Source organism: Mchenga conophoros, linkage group LG18 (assembly GCF_057382185.1).
Source record: "Mchenga conophoros isolate Kocher_MC1m ecotype Shallow Benthic linkage group LG18, M_conophoros_male_GT1.1, whole genome shotgun sequence".
Classification (NCBI taxonomy): domain Eukaryota; kingdom Metazoa; phylum Chordata; class Actinopteri; order Cichliformes; family Cichlidae; genus Mchenga; species Mchenga conophoros.
The window spans coordinates 1,766,113-1,780,427 of NC_140543.1; the positions used below are offsets into that span (position 1 = coordinate 1,766,113).

The window sequence follows — 14,315 nt, forward strand, 5'->3', positions numbered from 1 at the left end:
AAGAATCTAATTTAGGAGTTAACATAAATCTATAAATCTGATTGTCTGTCACTGTTTCTGTGTTTACTGACTGACATGAAGTTTCTGTGAAATTATTTATTTAAATCTGTGTAATTATTGCTGTAAATAACCTATTAATATTTACTTTATCGAAAATTGGTTCATAAGTGCTTACTATTCAGCTTGGAAACAGTTGATGCTTTTACTTTGAAAAGGTATAGACCGACACAGTTTACATAAACGATGCAGCAACAGCGCGAGCTTGAATGTGGCGTTCTCAGCGGTTAAGAAACAGGAAACAGATGGCAGTTAAGGTGTCACAAATGGTTCCTTAGCGCCAGGTTGATGCGGGAACAAGGTTGGTATCAAAGTTTTGTTGTGTACATGTGTATTTGTTATTTCACAGAGCATAAAGCAGCTGACCGTAAGTGTAAGGGTTTTCACCCACCAGAGGGTGCTAACGCACCACGATAAGTTTGTCATGCTTAGTCGGCAGTGCAAAGGTTTACAATGTTCACTGCTATATGCTGTGCAAAGTCAAAGACAATTGTATTATAGTGTATTTTATTTCATGGCAGCCAAGGCAAACGTGCAGTCTCGGCTGTACCAAAATGACTGGGAAGATGATCTTAGTACCCTAGCAGGGGTGTATGGTCTAAGCCAGGGGTGGCCAACTCCGGGCCTCGAGGGCTGGTGTCCTGCAGGTTTTAGATTTGTCCTTGATCCATCACAGCTGATATAATGGCTAAATTACCTCCTCAACATGTCTTGAAGTTCTCCAGAGGCCTGGTAATGAACCAATCATTTGATTCAGGTGTGGTGACCCAGGGTGAGATCTAAAACCTGTAGGACACCGGCTGTTGAGACCTGGAGCTGGCCACCCCGATCTAAGTCGTTCAATGAGGTGATTTGGCGCTTTATTTTTAATAGTTCTAAAGGTGAGCAGCAGGGTTTTGAATTAAATAGGGTACTTAACGGGAAGACAATGCAGGTCAGCAAGGACGGGGGTAATGGAGACACACCGTACCAATAAGGATACGAGCCGCCGCATTCTGAACAATTTGCAGTCTATGGAAAAGAGTAGAGTTCAGGCCAAATAAAAAATAATAAAAGGGAGTTGCAGTAATCCAACCTAGATGTCACGAAGGCGTGGATGAGCTTTTCCAGGTCTCTATGCGGGACATAATGTCTGGCTTTGCTAATAAGACGAAATTGGTGGAAGCAGGATTTAACAACAGAAGACACTTGTTTGTCGAATTTAAATGAGCTATCCAAAATCACACAGGTCACAAACGGTGCCGGAGAGGTAACTGGCAAAGCGACCAAAGGCGTCACGGAGCTGGCCGCAAGGGATATTACTGTCGAACACGATGATTTCGGTTTTCCTGTCATTTAAGATAAGAGAGTTACCAGAGAGCCAATCTTTGACCTCGTGCATACGCTCACGAAAACAGTACAAGACATGGCAGGATCATCAGTTAATTCGAAATAGATCTGAATATCATTGGCATAACAATGATGTGCAATGTTGTACTTCTCAAAGATTGCGCCTAAGGGAAGCATATACAGTGAGAAGAGCAGGGGACCAAGGACAGATCCTTGAGGCATGCCGCTTTCTTCCTTCTTCTCTCATCGTTGCGGCACGCACGTCGCAAGGCACGTGTAGAATCATTTAGCCAACATTGGGAAAAGGATCTAGGTTGCTTCATTTTAATAGGGGCAAAAGTATTGAGGATGGAGGAGCATGTGAAAAAAAAAAAGGTGCTGGCAAAGTCATCAACCATGGGATGGTTCAGAAGTTCAGAATTACATAAATTAACATCAAAGATAACAGGAAATCCCAACATTGCTTATATCCCTAATGCAAATGTCCAAACCATGTGAAAAAACAGATCGAGAGTATGGCCCTTAGTGTGGGTTGATTGGTTGACTCACTGGGCAAGATTAAAAGAATCAGTTAATGCAAGGAAGTCTTTAGCTAACAGATCGTCCTTACAGCAGATATGAATGTTAAAATAACCAATAATAATCACACAGTCATATTTAAAAATAACAGAACTAAGAAGGTCAGCAAATTAATGAATAAAAGTCTTATTATATTTAGGTGGCCGGTAAACCAGAACAAACAGAGTAGTTCGAGGGGTGGTCATCTCCAAAAGTTGAGCCTCGTAGCTGAGGTAGAAAGGAGAGGTTAGCTGTCGGACTTTGTATTTACATTTAGAGACCGAGGCTAAGCCACCGCCTCTACGGGTAAGCCTCGGAGAGCTAAAAAAGACACAGTGAAGCTCAGGAAGAGGAGAAGACATGGCTGTTCAATAGGTTTGAGATCATCTTTTCAATTGGGGATGCTACAATCATCACAAGGAATGCAGAAAACAGAGAAGTCAACAGTGTGTGGCTCCCTCTAGTGGATGTTGTGGAGTATTCTGTTGTCTTTGCTCCAAAGGTTTTTGTACAGAGTTTTGCTGTTTCCTGTCACTGTGGGCTGCAGAGCACAGTAGTACACAGCAGAGTCAGACACTGCAGCAGAGGAGATGCTCATCTTGATTTCTGTTCCCTTCACTTGAATCTTCAGTCCACGAATTTTTTCTTCTCCTACTGTTCCTGAAGGTGAGTGTGAGATCAGGAACTCTGGAGGTTTTCCTGGATGTTGTCGATACCAGAAGAAATAATCAGAAGGTGACACTTTGTAAGTGTAGGTCAGAGTAACTGTGCTGTAACTGTGCTGTGTGCTGTGACGTTATTTTAGCTGCTAAAGTTCGCTGTCACAGCTGTGGCTCATTCTCTCAGAGTCTACAGAGGTGTAACAGTGTGTGGCTCCCTCTAGTGGATGTTGTGGAGTATTCTGTTGTCTTTGCTCCAAAGGTTTTTGTACAGAGTTTTGCTGTTTCCTGTCACTGTGGGCCTCACAGCACAGTAGTACACAGCAGAGTCAGACACTGCAGCAGAGGAGATCTGAAGATCCATTTGTTTTTGATCGTCATGCACTTTAACTGACACTGTGGGAAATTCTTGTTTCAATATGTTTCCTGATGCCAAATGAGAGATCAGGAACTCTGGTGGGTTTCCTGGATATTGTCGATACCAGAAGAAATAATCGTCACTTCTTGCTTCTCTGGATAATCTGTAGGACAGAGTGAGAGTGTTTCCTTCTACAGTGGACTCTTCATCCTTGACTGCAGTGAGTTGATCACAGCTGACACCTAAAGGAAGAGATAAATGTTGTTAAAGACGATGTTAAACTGTGAGCGCCTGTTCCAGTGATTTCTAGCAAACAGATCCTTTAAAGACATTTCTTCTTCCTGCTTTAACCGACCTGTTAGTGTGATCACAAACAAAGGAAACATGAGCCAGTAATGCAGTGACAGCATCTTCCACACACTATCTGTTCTGTATGCTTCACATATTGAATGTATCTGACAGTGGGAGTCCTTTTCTGCTCTGTGACAGTGTTGCTCCTCCTTCAGCCTCTTCCTCCTCTCATATCTCTGCATGTTACAAACACCAAAACCAAACCTCAACACATGTTACAGCTTTCAGCACAAACTCAGAAACCTCCAGTGGTTTTAACCTTTGTTTTTAACTCCTTTGAACATCTTCATCACTCGCCGACAAATCTTAGGAAACATTAATTTTATATGAAAAGAATTTCACTAAAGAAACCAACACATTTTAATCCATTTGATTTGTTTCATAATCCTATAATGTTTCCAAGCATTTTATGATTTCTTGTATTCATAAAACTTGTTTATGTAAAGTTTTTGTAATTTATGTTTTGAAAACCCCCCAGCACATATCTGATGGGGAACTAACACCTGTGGACTTTAGAGTAAAATACTGAATAAAACTAGTTAATTTGAGAGTTCATCGTTATATTTTTCTTCATGTCTGAACGTTCCTGCAGTTGGTTTGTGGTTGATGTGGATTTGCTGCTCATGTGAATCCTCCCACAGTGTTTCATTAGCAGCTGTAACCACAGTGACTCTGATAAAACAGGAATTAGCAGAATCCATCTGATATGAAGCTGTGCTTTGAATACCACTTCCCTCCTCTTTGAAGAGTAGTCAGATATCTGTGTTCAGGTTTTTGTACAGCCTCTTCTACACTTTGTATCACTGTGTTTGTAGAGCACAGTAGTAGAGAGCTGTGTCTGCCAGGGTTAGGGCTGCTATGGTCAGATTAGTTGATGTAGGTGATGTTTCTGATCCATATCGTTTATCAGGAATATATTCACTTGTGCTGCGTTTTGCCCCTTTCCTTAGTATGAACTGAGGAGCCTGAAGGTCAGAATCATGTCTGTACCAATAAAGCCAAGGAGTATCATCACTCGTCTCATAGCTACATGTGAGTTTGACAGATTCTCCTTCTGTTTCAGTGACTTCAGGTTGTTGAGGAGTGATTGAGTCTCCAGCTGTTAGTCCTGGAAAAAGAAAGAAGAAAAGTAGTGAAATGCAGTCTGTATATCTGCTTAATGCAGCAGCTTCAACTAAACTTTAATCCCTGTTCTTAAACTCACCTATAATGTGAGATAGAAGCAAAAAGAGGTGCAGCAACATGTCTTTGGAGTTATTAAAGCCAGACAGACAGCACATGAACAATGTTCTTCCACTGCAGCACAATGACCAACAAATAATGTCATTGGATGAGCTCAACTTCAGTGGGCGGGGCCAGTGTAATAGCTCAGCCAATCAAATAGTTTTGTGCTTCCACAGCAGCTCTGTCTCTGTCTCTGATCTTTACTGCTTCATTTCTCTGTTGTCTTTGTCATCAGTCCAATGACACAAGAATCAGAGGTTTAACAGTGTGTGGCTCCCTCTAGTGGATGTTGTGGAGTATTCTGTTGTCTTTGCTCCAAAGGTTTTTGTACAGAGTTTTGCTGTTTCCTGTCACTGTGGGCTGCAGAGCACAGTAGTACACAGCAGAGTCAGACACTGCAGCAGAGGAGATGCTCATCTTGATTTCTGTTCCCTTCACTTGAATCTTCAGTCCAGGAACTTTTTCTACTCCTACTGATCCTGAAGGTGAGTGTGAGATCAGGAACTCTGGAGGTTTTCCTGGATGTTGTCGATACCAGAAGAAATAATCAGAAGGTGACACTTTGTAAGTGTAGGTCAGAGTAACTGTGCTGCCTTCTACGCTGGACTCTTCATCTTTGACTGGAGTGAGCTGATCACATGTGACACCTGAAGGAAGAGAGAACGTTTTCAATCAATAATTGACGTTAATGAATCATTTAATTGAACATAGTTTCCTGTGTAGGTGAGCAGACCTGTGAGAGTGAGAAGAATCAGAGGAAACACACAGTGATGTAATGACAGCATGTTGAGGAACATAAAGTTTGTTTTGTGTTGAACTCTGTTGAATGTGGAGGTTTTTCTCTCTTCTATAGTTCAGTAACAGCTCAGCTCCTCCCTGAATCTCTGCTCCTCCTCTCTGCTCTCAGTCACTCCTCCTCCTGTGCTTCACACACTTTATAACCAGAGTTGCTGGTTGCTTCATCATCCCAACAAATGCTAGTTGGGATGATGAAGGTTTCAACTCTTTTGAAAACTTTTCCATTATGTGCAACAAAGAAAATTTGCTCTTTTGAATAAAAATGATTAAAACATGAAAATCTTACATCATCCATGTTTTCCTTCCAAAGCTGCTGCAGGACTTGTTGTTGCTTCTTTTAAAAAGGCTGATGAATTACTAACGACTAACTCTTGCTGCCTGCAGTTTTGCAGTGCAGCTTGGACTTTGTAAAAATCTTCCACACGTCACATTTGCTTACAGAAGTTTTGTTCAGTATACCGATGCACATGAAACACTAATAATAAAAGTGTGATGTGAGCAGTGAGCCTCACATGAACAGAAAGTTTTGACTTATTTCTCTCAGATTAGTTGTCTCGATTTGTAGAAACGCACAGACACGTCACATTAGGCCTATGAGATCATTTCAAATGTCAGTTATTAACTGACGTATGTCTGTAAGTGGGAGCCTTTGTCAAGGCGGCCTTTTGCCAATGGATTTACAGTGAGACCGAGTACGGTGGAAGCAGGGGGTGTTTATTTCCCCACACATATATAACGCCATGGATAAGTAACGGCAGCTCAAGCAACAAAATCATGATCCTGCCTAATGACCAATGGCAGCCTTAAATCATTTCAGCTGTTAAAGGATTAAACCATTACTTACTGTAAATGACTGTGTAAAAACAGTGTCAACGTCCAGCAAACATCATGTAAACAGTTAAATATGTAACTTCTTTGCACTGAGAGAAAGTTTCCCCGGTCTGACCCACTTAAGATCACAGTGGGCTATGTGTGGCCTGTGGTGGTCTAACAGCCCAGCCCGAGTGCTCAGTCCACTCGCTCATCGTTACAGTCTGACAGGACAACACAACAGCTTCTTTCTTAAAGACGTCTTGATGCACGGGCGAATATTCAGGTAAGGAAATCCCACAAGGTTGATTCTGTTCATCTGTAGCGTTTCAGTGGGAGAAGAAAGCAGCAGACACCATGAAGTTATCACTTTTCTTTATTGACAACAATTTCGAATATTTAAATTGAATTTAATATATTATTTACTATTATTGTAATTTTCTTACATTTAGGAAGACATTATGATGTAAATAGATCAGTTCAATTAGTTGCCATAATTGTCTTTAAATAATGATAATAATTAGGGGTGGTTGATGTGAGTTTCCATCAACATCAATGTTATTTCTTATATTTTGCTTCATAAGTGAAATGAATCCAGTCTGTATCCACACAGACTGTTTATAAGATTGAAACCTGCAGTCAGCTGAGACTGAAGAAGTCACCTGATGATGATGATGATGAAACGTTTCTCCCACAACAGATGAAGGGAATCAACTTTTAGAGATATCCACACAGAGGTTTAACAGTGTGTGGCTCCCTCTAGTGGATGTTGTGGAGTATTCTGTTGTCTTTGCTCCAAAGGTTTTTGTACAGAGTTTTGCTGTTTCCTGTCACTGTGGGCTGCAGAGCACAGTAGTACACAGCAGAGTCAGACAGCTGAAGCTTCTGGATCTTCAGAGGAACTGACTTTTCTTGTAGCGTAGCCGTAAATCTGCTCCTCTCAGAGTCTTCATGTTCTGTTGATCCGGAGAAGCGTCGTAGTATAAACTCTGGAAAGCTTCCTACTTTTTGTTTGTACCAGAACAATCTGGGGAAATTGTCTGATGTTTCATATCTACATCCAAGTGTAACTGTGTCTCCTTCAGCAGCAATGACATCTCCTTGTTCCTGGATCACTTTGTCTTCTCCTTTACACTCTGAGGAAGAACAGAACATGCAGAGGAAGAGATGGATCAATAAACATGATTAAAAACTCACCATTAATCAGACTCACACATTTATTTAAGCAGAGGAAACATGTTGATGTTTGTATCTCACCAAAGAAAAGAGCAGCAAGAATAATCCACAGCCAATGTTCCATCTGTACAACAAGGTTTAAATCAACAGGAGAAACTAGCTGATGTTCAACATTCAGTCTGAGAATTGTTCTCTTCACAGCAGCACTTATTATTGACACAATGGTTGAACACAGTGCAGAAGGAGAGCCCCGCCTACTGGATGATGTCGCCCTCTGTCTCCTCTTTGAGTCTCACTTCTCTCACTTCCTCTTCCTCCTGGTTCACAGACTGTGAGCAGCAGTTGAATCCCTGTGAGGAGGGAGGATGGAGCACTTTGCACTGTGTGCACAACGAGCCAAATGTTCTCCATCACTGAGCTCCCACGAGAAGAGCATTGAAAGAAAATCTAAATGGTCACAAACAGAACTTGTTTCTTTGGGTTTCTGGTGGGTGGTTGGACTGGAGCGGTGTCTTGGGTAGATAATGATCACGACATGGATTTGGGCGAGTGGGCACTGGGTCGTCGGATTGTTGGTTTCTTTATAATATTGCAGGGTCTTTGCTCTTTGAGGCATCTTTGATGTTTTATGTGTTTATGCGTTGGATGTGACTGTGGACTTGGTTAGGTTGATCGGTGCTGTGAGTCTTATGGATGTGTAGTAAATACTTCAGCATCGACATGAGCGAGGCAGAAATAAAGAGCATGATAAAGCAGAAATGGTGGAAACGTTGGAAAAGCAGTGGGCGGAGGAAAAAGAAGGATGACGGTGTTACAGGACTCAGAGGAAAGCAGGAGAGAGAGGACATCAGCACTTTGATTTGGATGCTCTGGTTTAAACAGCACATGGTTCATAACAGGAAACAGGACACAAGGACATGTGACAGCGGTGAGGAAACCAAGCATCATCTTACACCAGGCTGTCAGAAACATGCGGCTGAGAGCTGCAGACTGACCCCAAACCTCATTAAAGTCACTGACAGCGAAACTTTCAGGTCCTGTTAAACAGAATCAGTTCTTTTTCTCAGTGACGCGCTCGTTCACACTTCCCACCAGCAGATGGCGCTAATGCACTATTTCCCTGTTTTCCAACCACTAATATCTGCCTTCAACTGACGGAACTTCACATTGTGACACCAGGCGGAAGTAAACAAAGAAAAGGCGGAAGAACCGTTAGCTTTCCTCCCGTGTGTCTGAGCACGAAGTGTGTGAGCTGAGTGTGTGAGCTGAGTGTGTGAGCTGCGGCAGCAACGATGCCTTCAGTTCAGTATCTGAGAGAGTTCATCAACGAGCGACTAACTGCTGCTGCTGAACAAATATTCTTGGAGTTTGAAAAAACGATCGTCCAGTACGAGGAAGAGATCGACCGTCAGCGCAGACTGCTGGATATCACCTGGAAACCCCAAATCAAGCTGCACAGGACAGGTGAGTGTCCCTCTGAGGGAGGATCCTGATCACAGCTCTGCGGGACGTTTCTGATTGTGAGGTAGAAAAACCTGAATGCATCATTTTCACCGAGCCGGTGTGTGTGTGTGTGTGTGTGTGTGTGTGTGTGTGTGTGTGTGTGTGTGTGTGTGAATAACTCTGAGCTGATGGACTCTGAGTTTGTCTTTAATGACAGTTAAATCCGAGCAGCTGCTCAGTGAGATGCAGCACAGCTGCTTCTTATCTGTTTACCTTCAGACAGCTTGAACTTTAAAACTGATAGATGTAAAAACAGGGCTCAGAGTCTATTGGAGAAGCTGGCTGGTGTCATTTGTTGCCATCAGGCTGTGAGCATGTGCTGTTTATATCAGAGATAAACTGAGAACATGACGCACGTATGAAATTATGAGTTTAGAGCTTATCAGTGTCTTAAAATGGAACTGCAGCGCTGGCTAGTGTGAAGCTTCTGACAATAAAAATTCATATATGAACTTTAATTTGTATCATATTTGTTACAGCTGGTTTTTTTCAATGCATTGGTTGCATTTTTATTATTTATTTATTTTTAATTAATTTAGGATTTTCAGTGGAGAGAAACCCACTGATGATGTAAGTCTCAAAAACTCACAAAGACTCACAAATATGATACACCAGGTGTTAAGGAGTTAAAGACTTCAGCAACAGAAACAGAAACAATCAACAGTTTCTCCAGATCTCTGTCAGTGTCAGTGTATCTACAGGAAATGTTGCAAAATGATGATTTGGTTAAAAATGTCTGCCAGCTGAGTTCAAACCTGCAGAAGCACTTTGGTTAACAGCAGCTCTTCTGAATGGAGCTGCTGATAGTTTTTAAGCTGCTTTTACTGCTCAGGGGACGAGCTTTCATGTTCCAGAGCAGCTGACATTAACTTCCACTATGGACCCGCCTCATCTGCAATAATTCAGCAGTCATGAATGCACAAATACAAAAGTCAGCCATTACTTTTATGTAACTCTGGGTATAATCAGCTCTGCTCACAACCTCTTGAGATTCTGAGGAGCGAAGCCGATTTTAAAAAATGAGTCCAACGTCTAACATCATCACTTTTCTTCTTCTTGTGTCCTTTTTTGTCCTCCAGACGACCCACAGCAGCACGTCTGTAAGGAGGAGGAGGAGGTTCTCCCTGAGCAGCAGCTCTGGAACCAGGAGAGGAGCTCCAGTGTGGAGCAGGAGGAACCAGAAGCTCCACAGATTAAAGAGGAAGAGGAGGAACTGTGCAGCAGTCAGGAGGGAGAGCAGCTGGGACTGAAGGAGGAGACGGATACCTTCATGGTGACTGTTGCTGAGGAAGGAGAGCACAGTGAACCAGAAGCAAACACTGACCAGCTCCCCTCTCACAGCTCTGACACTTTTACGTTTCTTCAGTCCAAATCTAAAGAAATATTTGAAGTTATTAATAATTCTATCCAGTACGAGGAAGAGAACGACCATCAGCACAGACTCATGGATATCAGCTGGAAACCCGAAATACAGCTTCACATTACAGGTATGTAAAAGTCTGAATGAAGTCACACATGAATGGGACTCATGTAAGTTATGAATCTGAATCATGATCAACATGTTTGAAGGAGGTCAGGAGAGAGGTCTAACAGTCGGCGTCTGCAGCCTTCTGTTGAACACGGTGGAGGCGCTGCCCTGGTTTGCGCTGCATTTCAGCCAGTGTTGGAGCTCATATTAAAACTGAAGGAATTATAAATGCAGAAAAGTACATGCAGATTTAATCCACCGTACAATATCACCTTGAGACTGGAAATGGCTTCATTTTCAGTCTGAGCATGATCACAAACAGTCAGATGATGCATCGGAAGGTCATCTAGATGGTGCTTTACTGTGTGTTTTTTCTATGAGTCATGGATCAGTCTCCCTGGAACTCAGACCTCAACATTGTTCAAGAAGTGTAGGGTTTTGACAGGCAACAAAACAAAATTCAGTCAATATCCAAAGAATATCTCTAAATCTTTTTCAGGAACCCTGGAGAACTCTTTTTTTCAACACTACCTGAATAAATGACAAAAGCTGCCAAACTGTTCAGTCTGTGGTGAAGATTAAAGGTAGCCAAACCACATCAATCAATACCAAATATTTAAAATTGTACAAACCTTTGCTTTGTATACTGTATAATGCATTTGGTTTTGCACACATTTCAATAAATCTGCCGTTTCATTAACTTGCTACATCATTTCCTCATTTTCCAGGCAAAACATAAATGAAGGATAGCTTTAGACTTTTGCACAGTATTACACTTTTATTTATCTCACTCGTCTGTAAATTTTTACCAACTGACATTTTTAAAATACACATGCAAAATATAAACATTTATTTAAATGTACTGGAAATGTATTCAAAATGAAAGTTCTTTAAAGAATCGACTAAAAGACAAAAACCTGCATGAATGCCATAAAAACGACACAAACACAATCTTTTTATTTTGTTACTGTTAGAAAGTTGGTTTGTCGTGTCATACTGATCATTTATTCATTCAGTATATGTTCACTGCCTGCAGCTTTTCTACCTTGCCATTTAACCTCTCTCTTCCTCTGTTGATTTCTGGAGTGGCAGCCTTTGTGGATGACACTTATTTTCTCTGTAAAAGTCTTATTTTGACAATGTGTTTTCTCGGGGATGTTTTTCTATTATCACATCACTTTTCTTTTTCTCGTGTCCTTTTGTCCTTCCAGACGTCCCACAGCAGCCTGTCTGTGAGGAGGAGGAGGTTCTCCCTGAACAGCAGCTCTGGAAGCAGAAAAGGAGCTCCAGTGTGGAGCAGGAGGAACCAGAACCAGAGGGAGAGCAGCTTGGACTGAAGGGGGAGACTGATACCTTTGTGGTGACTGCTGCTGAGGAAGAAGACCACAATGACCCAGAAGCAAACACTAACCAGCTTCTTTATCACAACTGTCCTATGAATGAGAGCCAAAATCATGAAGGAAGCTGGAATTTAGATTCAGGGACAAATAGTAACTCAGAGAGTCGGTGTAACTCTGACACAGGTAAAAAGTATTTAACGTGTGATTTTTGTGGAAAATCCTTTAAGAATAAGTACAACATGAATCAACATCACAGAATCCACACAGGTGAGAAGCCGTATTCTTGTGAAACATGTGGGAAAGGTTTTTATGTGTCATCATCTCTTAAAAGCCATAAGACTACCCATACAGGTGAGAAACCATATTCTTGTAAAACATGTGGGAAAAGTTTCACACAGAGGGGTAGTTTGACTATACACATGAGAACGCACACAGGTGAAAAGCCGTATCATTGTAAAACGTGCAGGAAAATATTCACATGTAGCAGTCATTTATCAGTGCACATAAGAACACACACAGGTGAGAAACCATATTGTTGTAAAACATGCGGGAAAATGTTCACATACAGAAGTCAGCTGTTCGGGCACATAAGAACGCACACTGGTGAGAAACCGTATCATTGCAAAACATGCGGGAAAATGTTCACATATAACAGTCATTTGTGGCGTCACATGAAAACTCACACAGGTGAGAAACCATAATGTTGTACAAAATGCGGAAGAATGTTCACATCCAGAAGTGTCTGTTTGGACATAGAAGAACTCACACCGTTGTATCAAGCGTATCATTTTCAGAAATTGTAGTCTTGAAACATGTGGAGAGAAGCCAAGCGTGAAAGAAGATTGGCAGATTATACGTGTTCACAGGAGAGCTTTCAGAGTTCAAATATCTTTAGACTGTGTTCCGACAAGCATCATTTATTGCATGATTATTATGTATAAAGCAGAGTTTCATCTAATCTGTTCTCATCTAATTCTTCAGTGAAAATATGGTGACTCTTAAAAAATGAATTTTAGTTTTGGTTTTATTTATTGATATACAGTCTTTATTTACAGGGGGATTGAAACTCAATTTGTATATTAAGTTTTGTATTTGCTGTCTATTAATGGATAACCAATGACTGTTGCTGGTTGGTGTCTTGTGATGTAAAACTGCATTCGAGGTATTTGTTTTTTAATAAATAGAAAATGTTGACTTTTTTTTATTTTGTTTTTTATATTTGAAGCTATTCACTTTATTTGGTTCATAATATCTTTGGTTATTTAGTTCATTTAGACTGACTTTGTTTTGTTGTGTTTTATCTGCATAGCAGTAACTAATGACAATAATAAAGTAGAAAGTTTCAAGGAGATGATTGTTTCCCTTGGACTCCTCCAGCCTTCAGCAAAGACCTCGTTCCTATAGCTGCACATATGTTTCTCTGCTTGAGAGCACAGTGTGAGGCAAAGATGTTTTTCCTGCATCAGGGGGACCTGCCAGAGCTGAGGAAGGCTGGTTTGAGCTCACCTTTCATTCAGCATCGCTTTAAAAGGTCAAAGAGGGTTTTAAGCAGAGTAGAATAAGATGGAATAGGGATAAATGAAGATAAGGGTTTACTTCAATTTTACCTTTATAATGTTTGAATAGATTTTTATAGATTATTGCTGTTAGCCTTCTGCATGCATTAAATAAATTGAATCTGTTATTAAAGTAAAGCCCACCTGTCATTACTTATTTCATTCAATAGTTTCTTTCAGATTGTGTGTTAGAGAAACATTTTTACCCCTTTACCTCCATCATTTTGGTTTGTGTACACCTGAACTTTGTTGAAAACTGTTACACAGGGGTCTATGTCTGTTCCTCAGACTCCTCCCACCTGAATGCTGTCATTATACAGCCACTTGAGCTCGGCCCTTAAGATGTTTGAGATTAAATATCTGGCACTATGGCTCCATGAATATGGACTCTCAGAAGTGGAGAGTCCACTGCAGTCCAACATCAGGCTGGTTGTGCTTTGACTTGTGCAGACAGAAATCATCTCATTGGTTGAGTTCAACATCAGTGGGTGGAGTCAGAAACAGTTTCAGGTCAGTCTGTGAGGTTATTTCTGTCTTTACCTCTGTGTGTTACTCTACTCGATCTGTTTTCTTTTTCTTGTTTCCTTTTGTTCCTCCAGGCGTCCCACAGCAGCACATCTGTATGAAGGAGCAGGAGGAGGTTCTCCCTGAGCAGAAGCTGTGGAACCAGGAGAGGAGCTCCAGTCTGGAGCAGGAGGAACCAGAAGCTCCACAGATTAAAGAGGAAGATGAGGAACTCTGCAGCAGTCGGGACGGCGAGCAACTTGCATTTGAAGAGACTGATACCTTTATGGTGACTGCTGCTTATTAGGAAAGAGATCATAGACCATAATAGGAGTAGCTCCTCTCTCACAGCTCTGCCGTAGCTGAGAGAAAAGATCAGGAAAGAAAGAATAAAGATTTGGGATCATCTAAAAATTCAGAGTCAAAGTCAAAGAAGAGACTTCACATAAACTGACATCACAGCAAAAATGTAAAAGACTCTTCTATCAAAGAGTCAGTGTGACTCTGGTGCAGGTAAAAAGTCTTTAAAATGTGAAAAGGTTCCAAATGAATAAATTTCACAGAATCCGCACATGAAAGAAGTCTTGCTCTTGTAAAGAATGTGAGAAACATTTTACTCACAAC

The 14,315-nt window shown here is 41.2% G+C and overlaps 1 protein-coding gene across 2 annotated transcripts; it reads left to right on the forward strand.

Moving 5' to 3' along the window:
- Nucleotides 1-8,501: 8,501 nt before the first annotated feature.
- LOC146552823 (uncharacterized) lies at nt 8,502-13,325 on the forward strand. Of its 2 annotated transcripts, XM_085254298.1 has the most exons (4): nt 8,502-8,784; nt 9,903-10,310; nt 10,791-10,875; nt 11,503-11,636. In XM_085254298.1, the coding sequence occupies exons 1-3, from the start codon at nt 8,613-8,615 to the stop codon at nt 10,832-10,834; spliced, it is 624 nt and encodes a 207-aa protein (XP_085110424.1). In that variant the 5' UTR covers nt 8,502-8,612; the 3' UTR covers nt 10,835-10,875; nt 11,503-11,636. The 2 variants fall into 2 exon arrangements, with proteins under 2 accessions (XP_085110424.1, XP_085110423.1); XM_085254297.1 differs by lacking the exon at nt 10,791-10,875 and having other exon boundaries at nt 11,503-13,325.
- Nucleotides 13,326-14,315: the final 990 nt, after the last annotated feature.

What these genes read in the sequence shown, in the direction of transcription:
- LOC146552823 (XM_085254297.1), top strand. Translation starts at nt 8,613, where the DNA reads ATGCCTTCAGTTCAGTATCTGAGAGAGTTCATCAACGAGCGACTAACT. An exon ending in AATCAAGCTGCACAGGACAG is followed by an intron (nt 8,785 to 9,902) that starts GTGAGTGTCCCT and finishes TTTGTCCTCCAG; the next exon opens with ACGACCCACAGCAGCACGTC. An exon ending in AATACAGCTTCACATTACAG is followed by an intron (nt 10,311 to 11,502) that starts GTATGTAAAAGT and finishes TTGTCCTTCCAG; the next exon opens with ACGTCCCACAGCAGCCTGTC.